Source organism: Mustela putorius, unplaced genomic scaffold (genome assembly GCF_011764305.1).
Source record: "Mustela putorius furo isolate JIRA1106 unplaced genomic scaffold, ASM1176430v1.1 tig00003898_pilon_pilon_pilon, whole genome shotgun sequence".
Lineage (NCBI taxonomy): Eukaryota > Metazoa > Chordata > Mammalia > Carnivora > Mustelidae > Mustela > Mustela putorius.
Genome location: NW_025422047.1, coordinates 17,284,780 through 17,298,686, shown reverse-complemented (window position 1 = coordinate 17,298,686; position 13,907 = coordinate 17,284,780). Strand labels below are relative to the sequence as shown.

General features: G+C 34.5%; 1 protein-coding gene across 5 annotated transcripts in view; it reads left to right on the top strand.

Annotated features, from left to right (window-relative positions):
* DMXL2 (Dmx like 2) overlaps nt 1-13,907 on the top strand; it is a 164,890-nt gene that overhangs the window by 60,205 nt on the left and 90,778 nt on the right. For all 5 annotated transcript variants that reach the window (XM_004755433.3, XM_004755431.3, XM_004755432.3 and 2 more), the window contains 5 exons: nt 3,414-3,592; nt 5,285-5,468; nt 8,600-8,774; nt 12,567-12,806; nt 13,298-13,569. In XM_004755433.3, coding sequence (XP_004755490.1) covers nt 3,414-3,592; nt 5,285-5,468; nt 8,600-8,774; nt 12,567-12,806; nt 13,298-13,569 — 1,050 coding nt within the window. The remainder of the gene's footprint in view (nt 1-3,413; nt 3,593-5,284; nt 5,469-8,599; nt 8,775-12,566; nt 12,807-13,297; nt 13,570-13,907) is intronic.

Here is a 13,907-nt window from a genome sequence, read left to right as displayed (position 1 = left end):
TTAGTTTTTTTTTGAGATAAAGCATGTGGGTGGGGCAGTGGGAGAGGGATAGAGAGAATCCCGGGTGGGCTTCACAACCAGCATGGACCCTGACATGGGGCTCAATCTCATAACCCTGAGATCATGAGCTGAGCTGAAACCAGGAGTCAGACGGTTAAATTGATTGAGCCACCTATGTGCCACTATAATTTTCTTTTTTCTAATTATAGCCTTTTCTTTCCACTTAAAGAGTTCTCTCACTGTTTCTTATGAGGCTGTTTCAGTGGTGATGAACTCTTTTTTAACTTTTATTTGTCTGGGAAGATTTTTTCTCTCTTTTAATTCTGAATAATCTTGCCTGGTGGAGTATTCTTGGTTGTAGGTTTTTTCCTTTCAGCACTCTGAATATATCATGCTGCTTCTTTTGGGCTGCAAAATTTATGCTAAATAGGCAGCTGATAACCTTGGGTTTCTCTTGTATGCAACTGTTTTTCTTTGCTGCTTTTATGATTCTTTATCTCTAATTTTTGCCATTTTAATTGTTATGTATCTTGGTGTGGACCTCCTTGGGTTCATCTTGTTTGGGACTTTTTTTTGTTTTGTGGGTCTGGATATCTGTTTTCTTTCCCCAGGTCAGGGAGGTTTTCAGCTAGTATTTCTTCAACGTCATTTCTTTCTAGTCAAGTCTCTGCCCTTTCTACATTTTTCATTGTGACCCTCTCTATGATTATCTGTGGAAGATCTGTTTTGCTAGTCTTCAAGTTGTCTTTAGAGTTGCTATACATATAGTTGTTGCTTTGGCATGTCTGTCAGAGGAGGTTAAGGTCAGGACACCATCTTTCCTACCTTCCCTAACTTTCTAGTAAGTTATGAAATTGGGTGGTGTAAGTCCTCTAACTTTGTTTTTTCTTTTCTTTTTTTTTTTTTTTTTAAGATTTTATTTATTTACTTGAGAGAGAGACAGTGAGAGAGAACATGAGCGAGGAGAAGGTCAGAGAGGGAAGCAGACTCCCCATGGAGCTGGGAGCCCGATGCGGGACTCGATCCCGGGACTCCGGGATCATGACCTGAGCCGAAGGCAGTCATCCAACCAACTGAGCCACCCAGGCGCCCTAACTTTGTTTTTTCTTAAAAAAAAATTTTTTGGGGGGGTGCATGGGTGGCTCAGTCATTGAGTATCTTAGACTTGATTTTTGGCTCAGAGCATGATCTCAGAGCTGTGGGATCAAGCCCCACATTGGGCTCCCTGCTCAGCATGCATTCTGCTCGTCCCTCTCGTCTACTTTTCTCATTCATTCATGCTCTCTCTCTCAAATAAATAAAATCTTTAAAATACGTATTTTTGGTGGTATTGTTTCTTTGATGTCATACAAATTTTAGAATAAGGCAGTCAGTTTCTACCAAAAAGCTTGCTGTGATTTTTGGCTGTGTTCACATTAAATCTTTATAGATTAGTTTGGGAAGAATTGAATCAGTAACATTTGTATTTCACATCCCTGAAGATGGTATGTTTCTCTTTTTATTTAGGTTTTTGTTCTCTTAGCAGTGTTTTGTAGTTCTTAGCATACATGTACTATTCCTGATTTGTTATCTTCCTAATGTAAAAGGTATTTAAACAAATTATATTTCCAATTTTTTCTAATATGTAGAAAGAGAATTGCTGTTTGAGTTTTGATCTTTAGTCTTACGGTCTTGTTATCAGGTATAATTTTGTTTTTGTAGATTCTTTAGGATTTTGTGAATAAAGACAATTTTACTTTTCTAATTTGGAAATTTTCTAGCTGTATTTCTGTTATTGATTTCTAATTCACTTTTGTGTGGTTTTAATTTTAGGCACTAATAGATGAAAATGGGACTGCTCCATTTGAGTGAGGGATTGCTGGTGGTATAGGAGAGAGGGACTAGAATTGCCACATGTTCAGGGAGGCACTCTGCCTTTTCTTTATGAAGGCTCAGGGGTTTCTGAGGTGTCTCTATGGTTTTTATAGTATATGGCCTGAAGCCACTGCTATATTATGCAGTAAATTAGGTTAGGTGAAAATAATGCTAAGTTGAAGAAAGTACTTGGAAGAAAGCAACTAGTACATCATTAAGTGGTTGTCTCAGAGTAAGCCCTTAAAGAGATTTGCTGTATAATTCAAATATACAAATAAATGAGACCTTAGTGGAAACATACATTATGTAATATAAACTGAAAATGAGTACCAAGATGGTAAAACCCAGAAATGTTTGTCTAGCGTAGATGATAGTGTTTGGACCTACACGCACTTTCCAGGAATACATAATTACATAATTTCATTGTTTCTTAGAGTGAGATTTTTGCACGGATGATATTGTATTATTTCCCATAAGACTCTATTCAGTATTGAGGATAAAGCACTATAAAGTAGATGCTTTCTGTTAAATAAGATAAAATTATTTTGGCCTTTTTAATTTATTTTTTTAAATTTTATTTTATTTTTTCAGTGTTCCAAGATTCATTGTTTATGCAGCACATCCAGTGCTCCATCCAGACAATATGTTCCCTCCTTTATTTATTTATTTGTTAGAGAGAGCGAGGGAGTGAGAGAGAGCACAAGCAGGTGGAGCAGCAGGCAGAGGGAGAAGCAGGCAGAGGGAGAAGCAGGCTCCCTGCTGAGCAAGGAACTGGATGCAGGACTTGATCCTAGGACCTTGGGATCATGACCTGACCCAAAGGCAGATGATTAACTGACTGAGCCACCCAGATGTTCCTGTTCTGGCCTTTAACAAAATTCTTAGAATTAAGTAAAATGATAAAGTCAGTACCTATTGTTAAGTTTATAATATCTTATTTAAGTGGGCATAAAAGTGATTCCTAACAACTCTCTAAGTGCATTCACTTCATTTAGTGTGGAGATTAGAGAACTATGGTTTTTATGTTCCTAAAAGGTTGTAAGAAAAAAACCAAACAAACAAGGAGGCACTATGTGGTCCACAAAGCCTTCCATACTGTCTGGCCTTTCACAAGGAAAGTTTGCTGATTCCTGACATAATGTCTAAGAAGCAGCTCATATTTAAAAAGGATTGGTTTCACTTTTAGAGCTGTCTTCAAAAAAGGAGAGAGAATGTTAACAGTGACTAATAATATGGCCTCTTTCTTATTTTATCCAATGGCATCTGATTTCGGAATCTTCTCTGCAGTGACCTATGTTTAAATGAAGGATTTTGGCTTCAGTCTCTATTTGAAAACCACCATTATGTGCAGAGGAGATTGATAATGAGAAAACTATTTTTCAAGAGTAGTATCCTTTAGGGGAATGAACATTACGCTTGGAGTTTGTGCTATATAAAGCTCACATGTTAGTTTTTACAGATAGCTTAATTTTTAAAGGTTCTCTTAATTACTAAATTACTTACACTTTGAATTGTGTTATGTTCAGATTAATTTTATATTGACATATGTATTTTTGCAGGATGATTGTCTTTTGAAAGTATGGTATCCTATGACTGGCTGGAAATCCTCAATTATACCTCAGGATCATCAAGAAGTGAAAAGGAGACAGGCGTCTACCCAATTTTCCTTTGTTTATTTGGCACATCCCCGAGCTGTGGCAGGTTTCTCATGGCGTAAAACTAGCAAGTATATGCCCAGGTTAGACAAATGTGTCCCATAACTTTGGTGTGTTTACTTATGTATTTGTAAAAATACTATATATTTCTAAAAAGCAAAGGTCTTTTTAGTACATTGACTTGGTGGAAATGAAGAGCATAGGCTCTGGGTATTAACTGCCTGAATTCTAATCCTGCTGTTACTAGCTTTGTGAACATTTGCCTGCATTTCTAAAGTTCTCTGTGCCTTAGTTTCCTTCTCTTAGGTAACTGTACCTTCCTCGGAGGGTTGCTGTGAGACTCATTATCCTAGTGCATGTAAATACTGCAGGCCTTTGCACATAGTATGGGCTTAGGCTGTGTTAGCTGATACTGTTAGTAGTAGCAGCAGTAGTAAAGAGTCCAGGAAGGAAATGTTGGCAAGTTTGAAAGCACACACTGAGGGAAAATAAACATAGTAATAAACTGTCAATAATATACATGGTAAGAAAGCGTATCATTCAGTGAGTAAAGTGACCAGGTTTTTCTTAGGACCATCAACAGAACCTTTTCAAAGATTTAATTGTTGTAAGTTTTTCCTCAATGTTCAACATCTCTTCAAAGTATTAAAGAAACTACAGAAAAGCTCATATAAATGATTCCTATATCATATATAGAGTTATTAAAAAACTTGCTCAGAAATCTGTATTTTTGAGAGAAAGTTATTTCATGTGTGAACTGTTCACACCTGATAGGAAATACAACATATGTTATAGAGATGCTCAGTAAATGGGAAATTCGTTTTTGGAATCTGAGTTAAAAGTTTATTCTGCTTAAATTATTTGTGTCTGTTGAAAACATTTGCAGAATACCTTTGACCAAGTCGGATTCTACATTTGTTATTTTTTTAAAGGAAGGATGATTTTTTATTCTTTTATAATGAGTGGTTAATTCACTTTAGCTGCTTGGTATTGTAACATTTTTGCTTATTTTAACTTAATGGAAATTGACTTATAGTTTGAAATTATATCCTTCTTGCAGTTTTATTTTGAAGATGCTCATTTGCTTACCTGTTTATAATCTTGTGATTATAAGAAGGATGATACAGGATGACACAAGTAGTGCTGTAAGCCCTGCAGTTTAATTATATTTCATGAACTTTTCTTATGGTCATTCTGTAATTTGCAACAATTAGGTTTTTTTTTGCTCTTTCATTTGTTTAGAAGATACCAATATTCCCACTGAACCTTGTTTTCAAGCAGCATGTATGTAATCAGGCATAAACTTCTGTCTCTTTATCAAGACCATTTCCTGGTTTTTATAGTGTTCACGTTCACAGTGACAACTTGTGTATGATTTCAAGCTTCTACTGACCTCTCTTTCTCTACAAACTATAACATCTAAGCAGTTGGAAGCATACTGTACTGTCATTTAACTGAGCCATTCAAGGTGTAGTTTTAATGAATCAAAGTGTCAGGGACAGCTAGGTTGTTTCCATTTTATGGCAACTGATTGCAGCCCTTTATTCAGCCAGCCATCTTGCAAGTATAAGCACGTAGTCAGTGGGGTTTGGTGAGAGTGTGAAATAGGCTGTATAAATCTCTTACCATTACTGGAAAAATAACTGCTCTTGGTCATACTGTTAGTTGTGCACTAATGCTATTTTTATACATGAAGAACCAAATATTAATAAACTTTAATTCATCAGTGGCACTGATATTCATAGTAACTTCTGTTCACTTCTCTTTGTTATTAGAGGTTCTGTCTGTAATGTGTTATTAACTTCATGCCATGATGGCGTCTGCCGACTCTGGGCAGAAACTGTATTACCAGAAGATTGTCTTTTGGGTGAGCAGATCTGTGAGACTACCACTTCTAGTGTTGCCAGCAACCTCACTCAGGCTGGAAGACACAAAGACAGAATACAGCATGCTCTTGAGGTACTATATTATATAAAATGGAAATAAATGTTGAAGATATGTGAGTTTGGTGGGAATTTATAAGATAGGATGCAGGTAGTACACCTGGTACAAGTAACGATGAAATTAATAACAAATAATTCTTACTAATTTGTTTTGTGCTTGTAAGACAACTCATCTTATGCCCCTTAGAAACCAAGTACAATAGTAATGATCTCAGACATGTAGTCTAGGTAAGTAGTATAATTTTAATTTTTTCATTTTGCGTGTCAAATATGAAAATCTATAGGAATAAGCTTTGATTAGTACAACACATAAAGGACCCTGAAACTCTTTGTAATTAAAAATGTTTTGGGTGCCTGGGTGGCTCAGTGGATTAATCCTCTGCCTGCGGCTCAGGTCATGATCTCAGGGCCCAGGATCGAGTCCCACATCAGGCTCTCTGCTCAGTGGAGAGCCTGCTTCCCCCTCTCTCTGCCTACTTGTGATATCTCTCTCTCTGTCAAATAAATAAGATAAAATCTTTTAAAAAAATGTTATACTTTTGTTTCATGAGGATTAAATCTTACATGTGTGTTCTAATTAAAAATGACTGTTTTGATTAAGAATTAGACATAAGTCGACTTTTATATAATTGCTTATAATTTCCATAGTTTACTATTTCAAAGGCAGATTAATTTTTCCAATTTTTTAATGCAATATATATGAAATAAATGTGCTTCCTATGAAATTAGATTATTGATAATCCAAACTGTTGTGTCCATTATGGTAATAAAATGAGATAAACACTTTTTTTTTTTTTTTAGAGAGTTTTATTTATTTGACAGAGAGAGATCACAAGTAGGCAGAGAGGCAGGCAGAGAGAGAGGGGGGGGGAAGCAGGCTCCCCGCTGAGCAGAGAGCCTGATGCCGGGCTTGATCCCAGGACCCTGAGATCATGACCTGAGCCGAAGGCAGAGGCTTAACCCACTGAGCCACCAGGCACCCTGAGATAAACACATTTTTAAAAGTTATCAGAAATTTATTTTTAATTTTTTATAGTTTTTAAAAAAAATATTTATTTGAGAAAGAGAATGAGAGAGAGAGCATGAGAAGGGAGAGGGTCGGAGGGAGAAGCAGACTCCCCGCTGACCAGGGAGCCCAATGCAGGACTTGATCATGACTTGAGCTGAAGGCAGTCGCTTAACCAACTGAGCCACCCAGGCACCTGTAAATTATCAGAAATTTATTGAAGTAAACCTAGATTGCTAATTTTCTTAATTCTTCATGTGTGACTTCTTGCTACAGAAAGAATATGTGCTTATTCTAACATTAGATTAGAAAAAATGTGGAATTCAGAATCCAGTTATGATTCGAGTTATGTGTGTATGTGTATTTTTTCTTTGTTTATAAGATTGAGATCATATTATGCAGTAATGTTTTATAACTTGCCTTTTATACTTAATGTGTTATAAACATCTCTCTACATCACTAATTATGTTTTTACACTATTCTTTTACATTAACATTTTTATGGATGCATAGCCAAAATATTTTGCTGTTCCAGCAAGCAGAAATATTTTTTGGGTTGTGTAGGCTGAAGATGTACTCCTTAAAAGTTTTATATGAAGTAGGCTTACTTTGATGCTGTCTGTGATTGGGCACCATTTATTTATACTTTAAATTTAAAGTATAAACGAAATTAAAAGCAGAGGGCAGAATAGTTAAAATTATATTTTAATATTTGTTGAAATTTAGTGAGACAAAGTACTTAATTTACTACATGTTTACAGTCATTTTTATATACTTATGTGGCATTTTATCTTCAAATTACATATAAGCTTTTGGAAACTAGGTGTTTTGAGACATCTTTGTATCCTCCATGGTACCTGTTATATTGCTTTTCAGGTGTAAAACTGAAATACCAATTGCTATATAAAATAAAAGCAGTTGTAAGTAAACATATATAATTAGTGATTTGACAAATTTTTGCTACCTTTTTAGTAGTGTTATTAATTAATAATGTTAAAATTGTTTTTAATAGAAAAAGCCTAATTGTCTGATTTATAAGCTGCTTTGGTTTTTCCCATCCTTTTGTCTGAAACGCCTAACTGTAAGGTCTATGTAATACTTTATATACTTATACATTTTGTTCTTCGGAAAAAACAATCAGCCAGTATTACAGCAACCTTGCCAAAATAATTTAAAGTAATGATAAATGTTAAAGATCAAATGAAAATAATTTCACAGACATTGTGGTGTATCAGGTCTATACTATATCCATCTTAACCCTATTAAGGAAATAAGCAACTCCGTAGCCGGGAGACTGGAGGTAGAGGACATGCCACGTAGATCTGACACTGTTTTCCATATGAAAGGAGGTGAGGGAATTGAAAGGAAAGGAAATTGAAAGGAAAGACCAGATGTATTACTTTAATACAGAAAGAACTGAGAGGCTGCCACATTTTATTTAGCTGACTGTGAAAAACAAAGAAATAGAATGGGAAATTATTGTAAAGCATGGTATTGGGGGTGGTTAAGCGACAGAGTAAGGAAGTGCTGTGAGTTGGGGTTATGGTGTAGAGATACTTTGTTTTTAAAATAGTTCAGATCATTGGGTATGTTAGTGGAGAATTTTTATCCTACGGAAGTGCCTCAATTTAAATAAATCCCATAGGTCGGCACTTTCATGGCTCCTCTCACCTATGTAGATTCCCCTTATTCTGTACTTTTGTACTCTATTTTTCTTCTTTATAACAGAGATAATATATTATTTAGCTGTAACTGTTTAGTTGTTAGTGAGAATTTTGGGGAGAAATACTCTTCTTCCTGGTAGGAAGATTCAGGCTTTTTTTTTTTTTTTTTTAACTGTTATGACTAGTAAATTTCATCTCAGGGGTGGGCTATCCTGCAAAAACCCAGACTTTGGACTCCTAATCTTAATAGAAGTTTCTACAGATATAGATGAGCAACTACTTCTGCCTTGAACTATAAAATTTGCAGAAACTATGGAGAATATAATCAGAATTCTTCAGTTGAAGTTAAGGTAGTTCCTTTAAAAATGTTGAGATTTTGCAGAGAAGAAAATTATAAAATCCTTAATAAACAGAAATACTTGGATTAGCATTTATTAGACTTTCAGAGTTGGATTTAGCTATTATTTTTCTGTTTTAGACAATACACCATTTGAAAAATTTAAGAAAAGGACAGAGGAGGTCTTCTGTTCTTGTGACTCACACCGAATTAATGCCTGACCAGACGGCAACGCATGAAGTTCAGAGACACATTTCCCACCATGCCAATGCGCTGTGTCATTTCCACATTGCAGCCAGCATCAATCCTGCCACAGGTAAGGGACAGTAAAGTTTTAGTTCCTATACCTACTCTGAAATAAGATAAATAAATAGAAAATTGGGACTACTCATAGAACCTGTTTTTCATTTTATGTTAATATTCTAAGTTGCCTTTAAAAATACTTCTTAATTCAAATAGGAAAATAATATATAAAGTACCATTTCTTAAATTGAGATTGTGTGATTCTCAGGAGACAACTGCAAATAAGTGTTTCTGAGCAACTCTGTTTTTTTTAGTATATAGAGCAAGGTTCTAAGTAAATTGGAGCTTTAGTTGAACATGGGAACACAAGTGGTGGCAGCCTAGTTAGATTGATGTCCCTCCCTTTTATATTTTCACCATTAATGTTTCTTCTCAACTTTTCTTAATGACCATCTAATATATTTTTTCATAGTTTTCCTTGTATTTCAGCATATCTTATTTTCTAATCCCGTAGATCTATTTATTTATTTGAGAGAGGCAGAGAGAGAAGGGGACAAGGGAGAGAATCTCAGGCAGATTCCCTGTTGAGCAGGGAGCCCAACCTGGGGCTCATTCTCACAACTCATATGAGATCCTGACCTGAGCTGTTGGAGGCTTAACTAGCTGAGCCACCCAGGCTCCCCGCCAAATAGACTTTCTTATCCTACACTTAGGGAAAGGTATTTTTATCTTCTAACACTGATACTTTCTTTTTTGCTCCTTTCCTCCTGTGAGGTTGAGAAGAAGTATTTTGAGGCAATTGTGTTGGCAAAAGCATATTTGAAAGCTTCTATTTAAGGACATTGTTTTCTTCTGTACACGAAAAACATGAAAAGGCACATAGATAATTTCATATTACATTGCTGATATAACTATATTTGTGTAAAGTTGCAGTCATATTTATTGAAATGGAAGTCACTATATCGCTTCAGAATGCAGAGGAGTTTATTTTGAAATGTTTGTTTATATAGAGGTGATATTCAATAATAGAATTCCAAACAAGTGATCTTTAGGACATTTGCCCCATTGTCACAGTGGCTCTAGATATGGGCTTCCCAGTATGGGAGCCACTAGCTACATGTAGCTCTTTGAGCATATGAATGTGGCTAGCCCATATTGAATTAGACTGTAAGGTACACACTGGAGTTCTAAGACTTAGTACAGTAAAAGAATGTAAGATCTCTCATTAACCATTTTATTTAATATTGATTACATGTTGAAATGATGATATCTTATGTATATTAGGTTGAAATAAAATATTACAATTAAGTTCACTTGTTTCTTTTTTTTTTTTTTTTTTTACCTTTTATAATATAGCTACTAGAATGAATATTGCCTATGTGCCTTGCATTTGTGTTTTGCATTATTTCAATTGGACAGTGCTTTGCTACCTGGTTAAATGTTACTTTACTTACTGAGTTCATGTACTAATTTCGTTTGTTCTAAGATTGAATTTATAATATTATATAATATTATATTATAATATTAACTTGTTTTCAAAATGTTAGTGGTTTCAGATTTTTGTAAATTTTTAACTTCTTTAAAAGAACCCTATCATGAGTTATTGACTATAATGAAGATCTAGCTTCAAGTGGAGTGTAATTAGTGATCATATGCAGTAAATTCAACACTTCTTAGAAAGGTTGACTTTTTAATGGTATACACTATGCTAATCAAACAGAATAGGGTCACAGGATTGTCCTCTGTGGATAGGTTTTCTGTCACATATTTGAGTCTAAGTACTGGATATGTTCTTGTAGCCAGCCAGCTACAAGCTTCAACATCTTTACTAAATAACCTTCATCATTCTGCCAGTTTTATCTATTTTTACTTTAACCTACTACATACTATTTTGAAAATCATTTCATAAAAGTATTTGTACTATATATAAATACATAGTTTGACCAAATTGATTGCTAAATGCAAATAATTTTCCTCTTCAACTTTTTTTCAGGAAACTTTTTAGAGTTTACATTAAAGCTGAAAGCAAAGATTAACAAATACCCATATAAACCTTTACCCCAATTCACCAGTTGTTATTATCTTGTCCTGCCTGCTTTTATTCTCCCCTTCTGCCCATTTGTGTATGTCTGCTTCCTCTTCCCTTATTTTTGGCTGTGTCATTTGAAAGTAAAGTTGTCACCAACATTATCCTTCATCTCCTAAATATTTTATGACATAATCCAAATAGTTCAAGTGTGTCTTATAATAAAATAGGAGGTTTCCTCCATTACTACAATACTGTTACTGTATTTAAGGAACATGGATAAGATTATATTTAATATATAGTTGATATTAAAATATAGACTCTATTTTATTTACTTGATTGTCATTTCTTTTAAACTCCTCATCTACAATAGTTCCTCTCAGTTGTCAAAAAAAAGTCTCTCAAAGAACTTCTCTGTTATCTTTTAGTGCATCTTGCTGTTTGAATATTTGCTCACGATAAGGTTTAGGTGAAACATTTTTAGCAAGAATAGAGGATGTATTGTTTTATAGTATTCCTAATTTATAAATTCTATTTTATATGTTTTGTTTCATTTTTATCAGAAACCCAGGACTGTCATCCAGGAATTAGAAAAAAAGAACAACTTGGAACTTTATTTAACAGAACACTACCAAAAATACCTGTGCATTTTATCTTTAGACTTTCATACCTTGCAGAGGACAGTGGTTTTTTGTTTTGCTTTCATTTTTGCTTTTTGCTTTCTGTTGAATGAATTATTTGTAATATTAATTGAGATTAAGGAGATTGATTTTTTTAGCTTCACTATTTTACATGAACTAGTCTATTTTGTGAATCACAGTTAACCCAACTGGAGGAAGCCTGCTAATATACTTTAGAAGTTTGCTTGTCTTCCCATGTTCTTCTTTGGCATTATTTTCTCCCAGCTTTTTAGTTTCAAACATTTTAGAAAGGTTGAAACAATACTAAGGTGTCTTAGTCTTCATGTCTTCATGTCTTCTACTTTGAATAAAAACTGTTGACATTTTGCCACATTTGCTTTATTCTCTCTGTATATACCTGTGTGTGTTGGGGGTGGGCATGTGTGAGTTTAATTCTTTCTTAATCTTTTAAAGTAAGTTACGTATAGCATGGCATGTCAGGTTTACATACTTCAGACAGTATCTCCTAAGAGTAAGGAAATTCTCTCACATGGTCACAATATTGGTATTATATTTAAGAAAATTAGTAGTTATTTCATAATCTCTAATATCCAGTTCATATTTAAACTTAAATTTCTCCAATTATCTAAAATTCTTTTTTTTTAAGCTTTTTTAAAAATATATTTTATTTATTTATTTGACAGAGAGAGAGAGATAGAGATCACAAGAAGGCAGAGAGGCAGGGAGAGAGAGAGGGGGGAAGCAGGCTCCCTGCTAAGCCGAGAGCCTGATGTGGGGCTCGATCCCAGGACCCTGAGATCATGACCTGAGCCAAAGGCAGAGGCTTTAACCCACTGAGCCACCCAGGCGCCCCTATCTAAAATTCTTTTATAGCTACTTTTATGTTTTATTTTTCTGTTCCTCCATTCCCAAACCAGGATTTAATAAAGGTTCGTGCATTTGGTATATTTGTTTTTTAAATTAGTAAATTCATTCCATTAGTAATTTAAGTCATGTGCCATTAATTCTTAATATTTACTTTTACCATTAAATTCAGTTAAAGTTTTTACAAATCCTGCTGGAGTTATGTTGACCTTTTCTGTGTAAGTATAGAGTTAGTCTTTATAAAGACGAACTTATAAGTGCTTTAGAAGCACTGGGTAATCTTTTTAAAGACACAAGAAATTCATATTGAAATCTCAACTTTTTTTCCCCACAGATATTCCAAATGTCTTGGTTGGCACTGTATTTAACATTGATGATGGAAATGGGGGTTTTGTGGTTCATTGGTTAAACAACAAAGAGTTTCATTTTACATCATCTACTGAAATATTTATGCAGCAATTACGAAAACTTTCTGAGAAGCAGATAGATCATGAAAGTGATGAAGGAGAGAGAGAAGATGAGGAACGTTCACAGGAGGAAAAAGAGAGGGGTCTACATATGAAACTAGAACATGGTTAGTATTGCATGTTCAGATTTTTTCTTTTTGGCAAGTCAGCAGCTTCTTGTGATACCGCTTTTAGTTTATAATCCTTCCTTCCTGCTCTTCTTTTTTACTTTTCCAGTCACTTACCATCTACTGTGGTCTGTCTACCATCTAGCTCTATATGCTTTTGTTACATGTATTGCTTTGAGTAATATACTACTTTGGAAGCCCTGTCCTTTTGGGGGGATCACTAGTTTTGCTAGTGATAATGATAATGTGAATGAAATTCTGATTTCTCTAAAAGTAAGAAAGAATAGTAATTTTCAGTTCAGACCATAAAATGATTTTCTTTTTTTGTTTTTTCTCATTCCCTCCCTGCCCCGACCATAAATTGGAGAAGGGATTTATAGTTTCTTAAGATAGTATGCTGTTGATAGTCTAGTATGTGATTGCATTTTTATGATATTATTAGTATGTATTGATAAATTAGTGTGTACTGATAAATTTATTTTCTGATTCAGAATTATCCCTGGATAGAGAATCTGAGGCAGGCACAGGATCGTCAGAACATGAAGATGGAGAAAGAGAGGGAAGTCCCAGAACCTTTTCACGACCTAGTGTACCAATGCCACTGCCTACAGTTCTGCTTGATCGGAAGATTGAAATGCTGCTAACTGAATGGAATAAGAATCCTGATATGCTTTTTACTATACACCCTGTAGATGGTACCTTTCTAGTGTGGCATGTAAAGTATTTGGATGAATATAATCCTGGAATATTTAGACAAGTCCAGGTATATTTTACTGATGAAGCGGTTGCTATATTTCTTAAAAAAAAAAAAAAAAGATGCTATTCAGATTTACCATGTTTTCAGAAATATTCAAAAGATTCTGTTTTTGAGAGGCAACTGAGAAGAGAATACTTATTCTTGTTACCAAAGGGGGATGTATGACCACAGATTTTATAAACCTGGTTAATTCAAAGTAAAATGAATTTGGCTTTGAAATGTGGTACTGGGTATTTGAATATATATGTACATTGACTTTTTTCCTGGAATTCACATAATTTTGAATAATCTTAAAACTACCCTAAAAATGTGACTCAGGTCTGTCCCCCTGGTTTTATTAACTA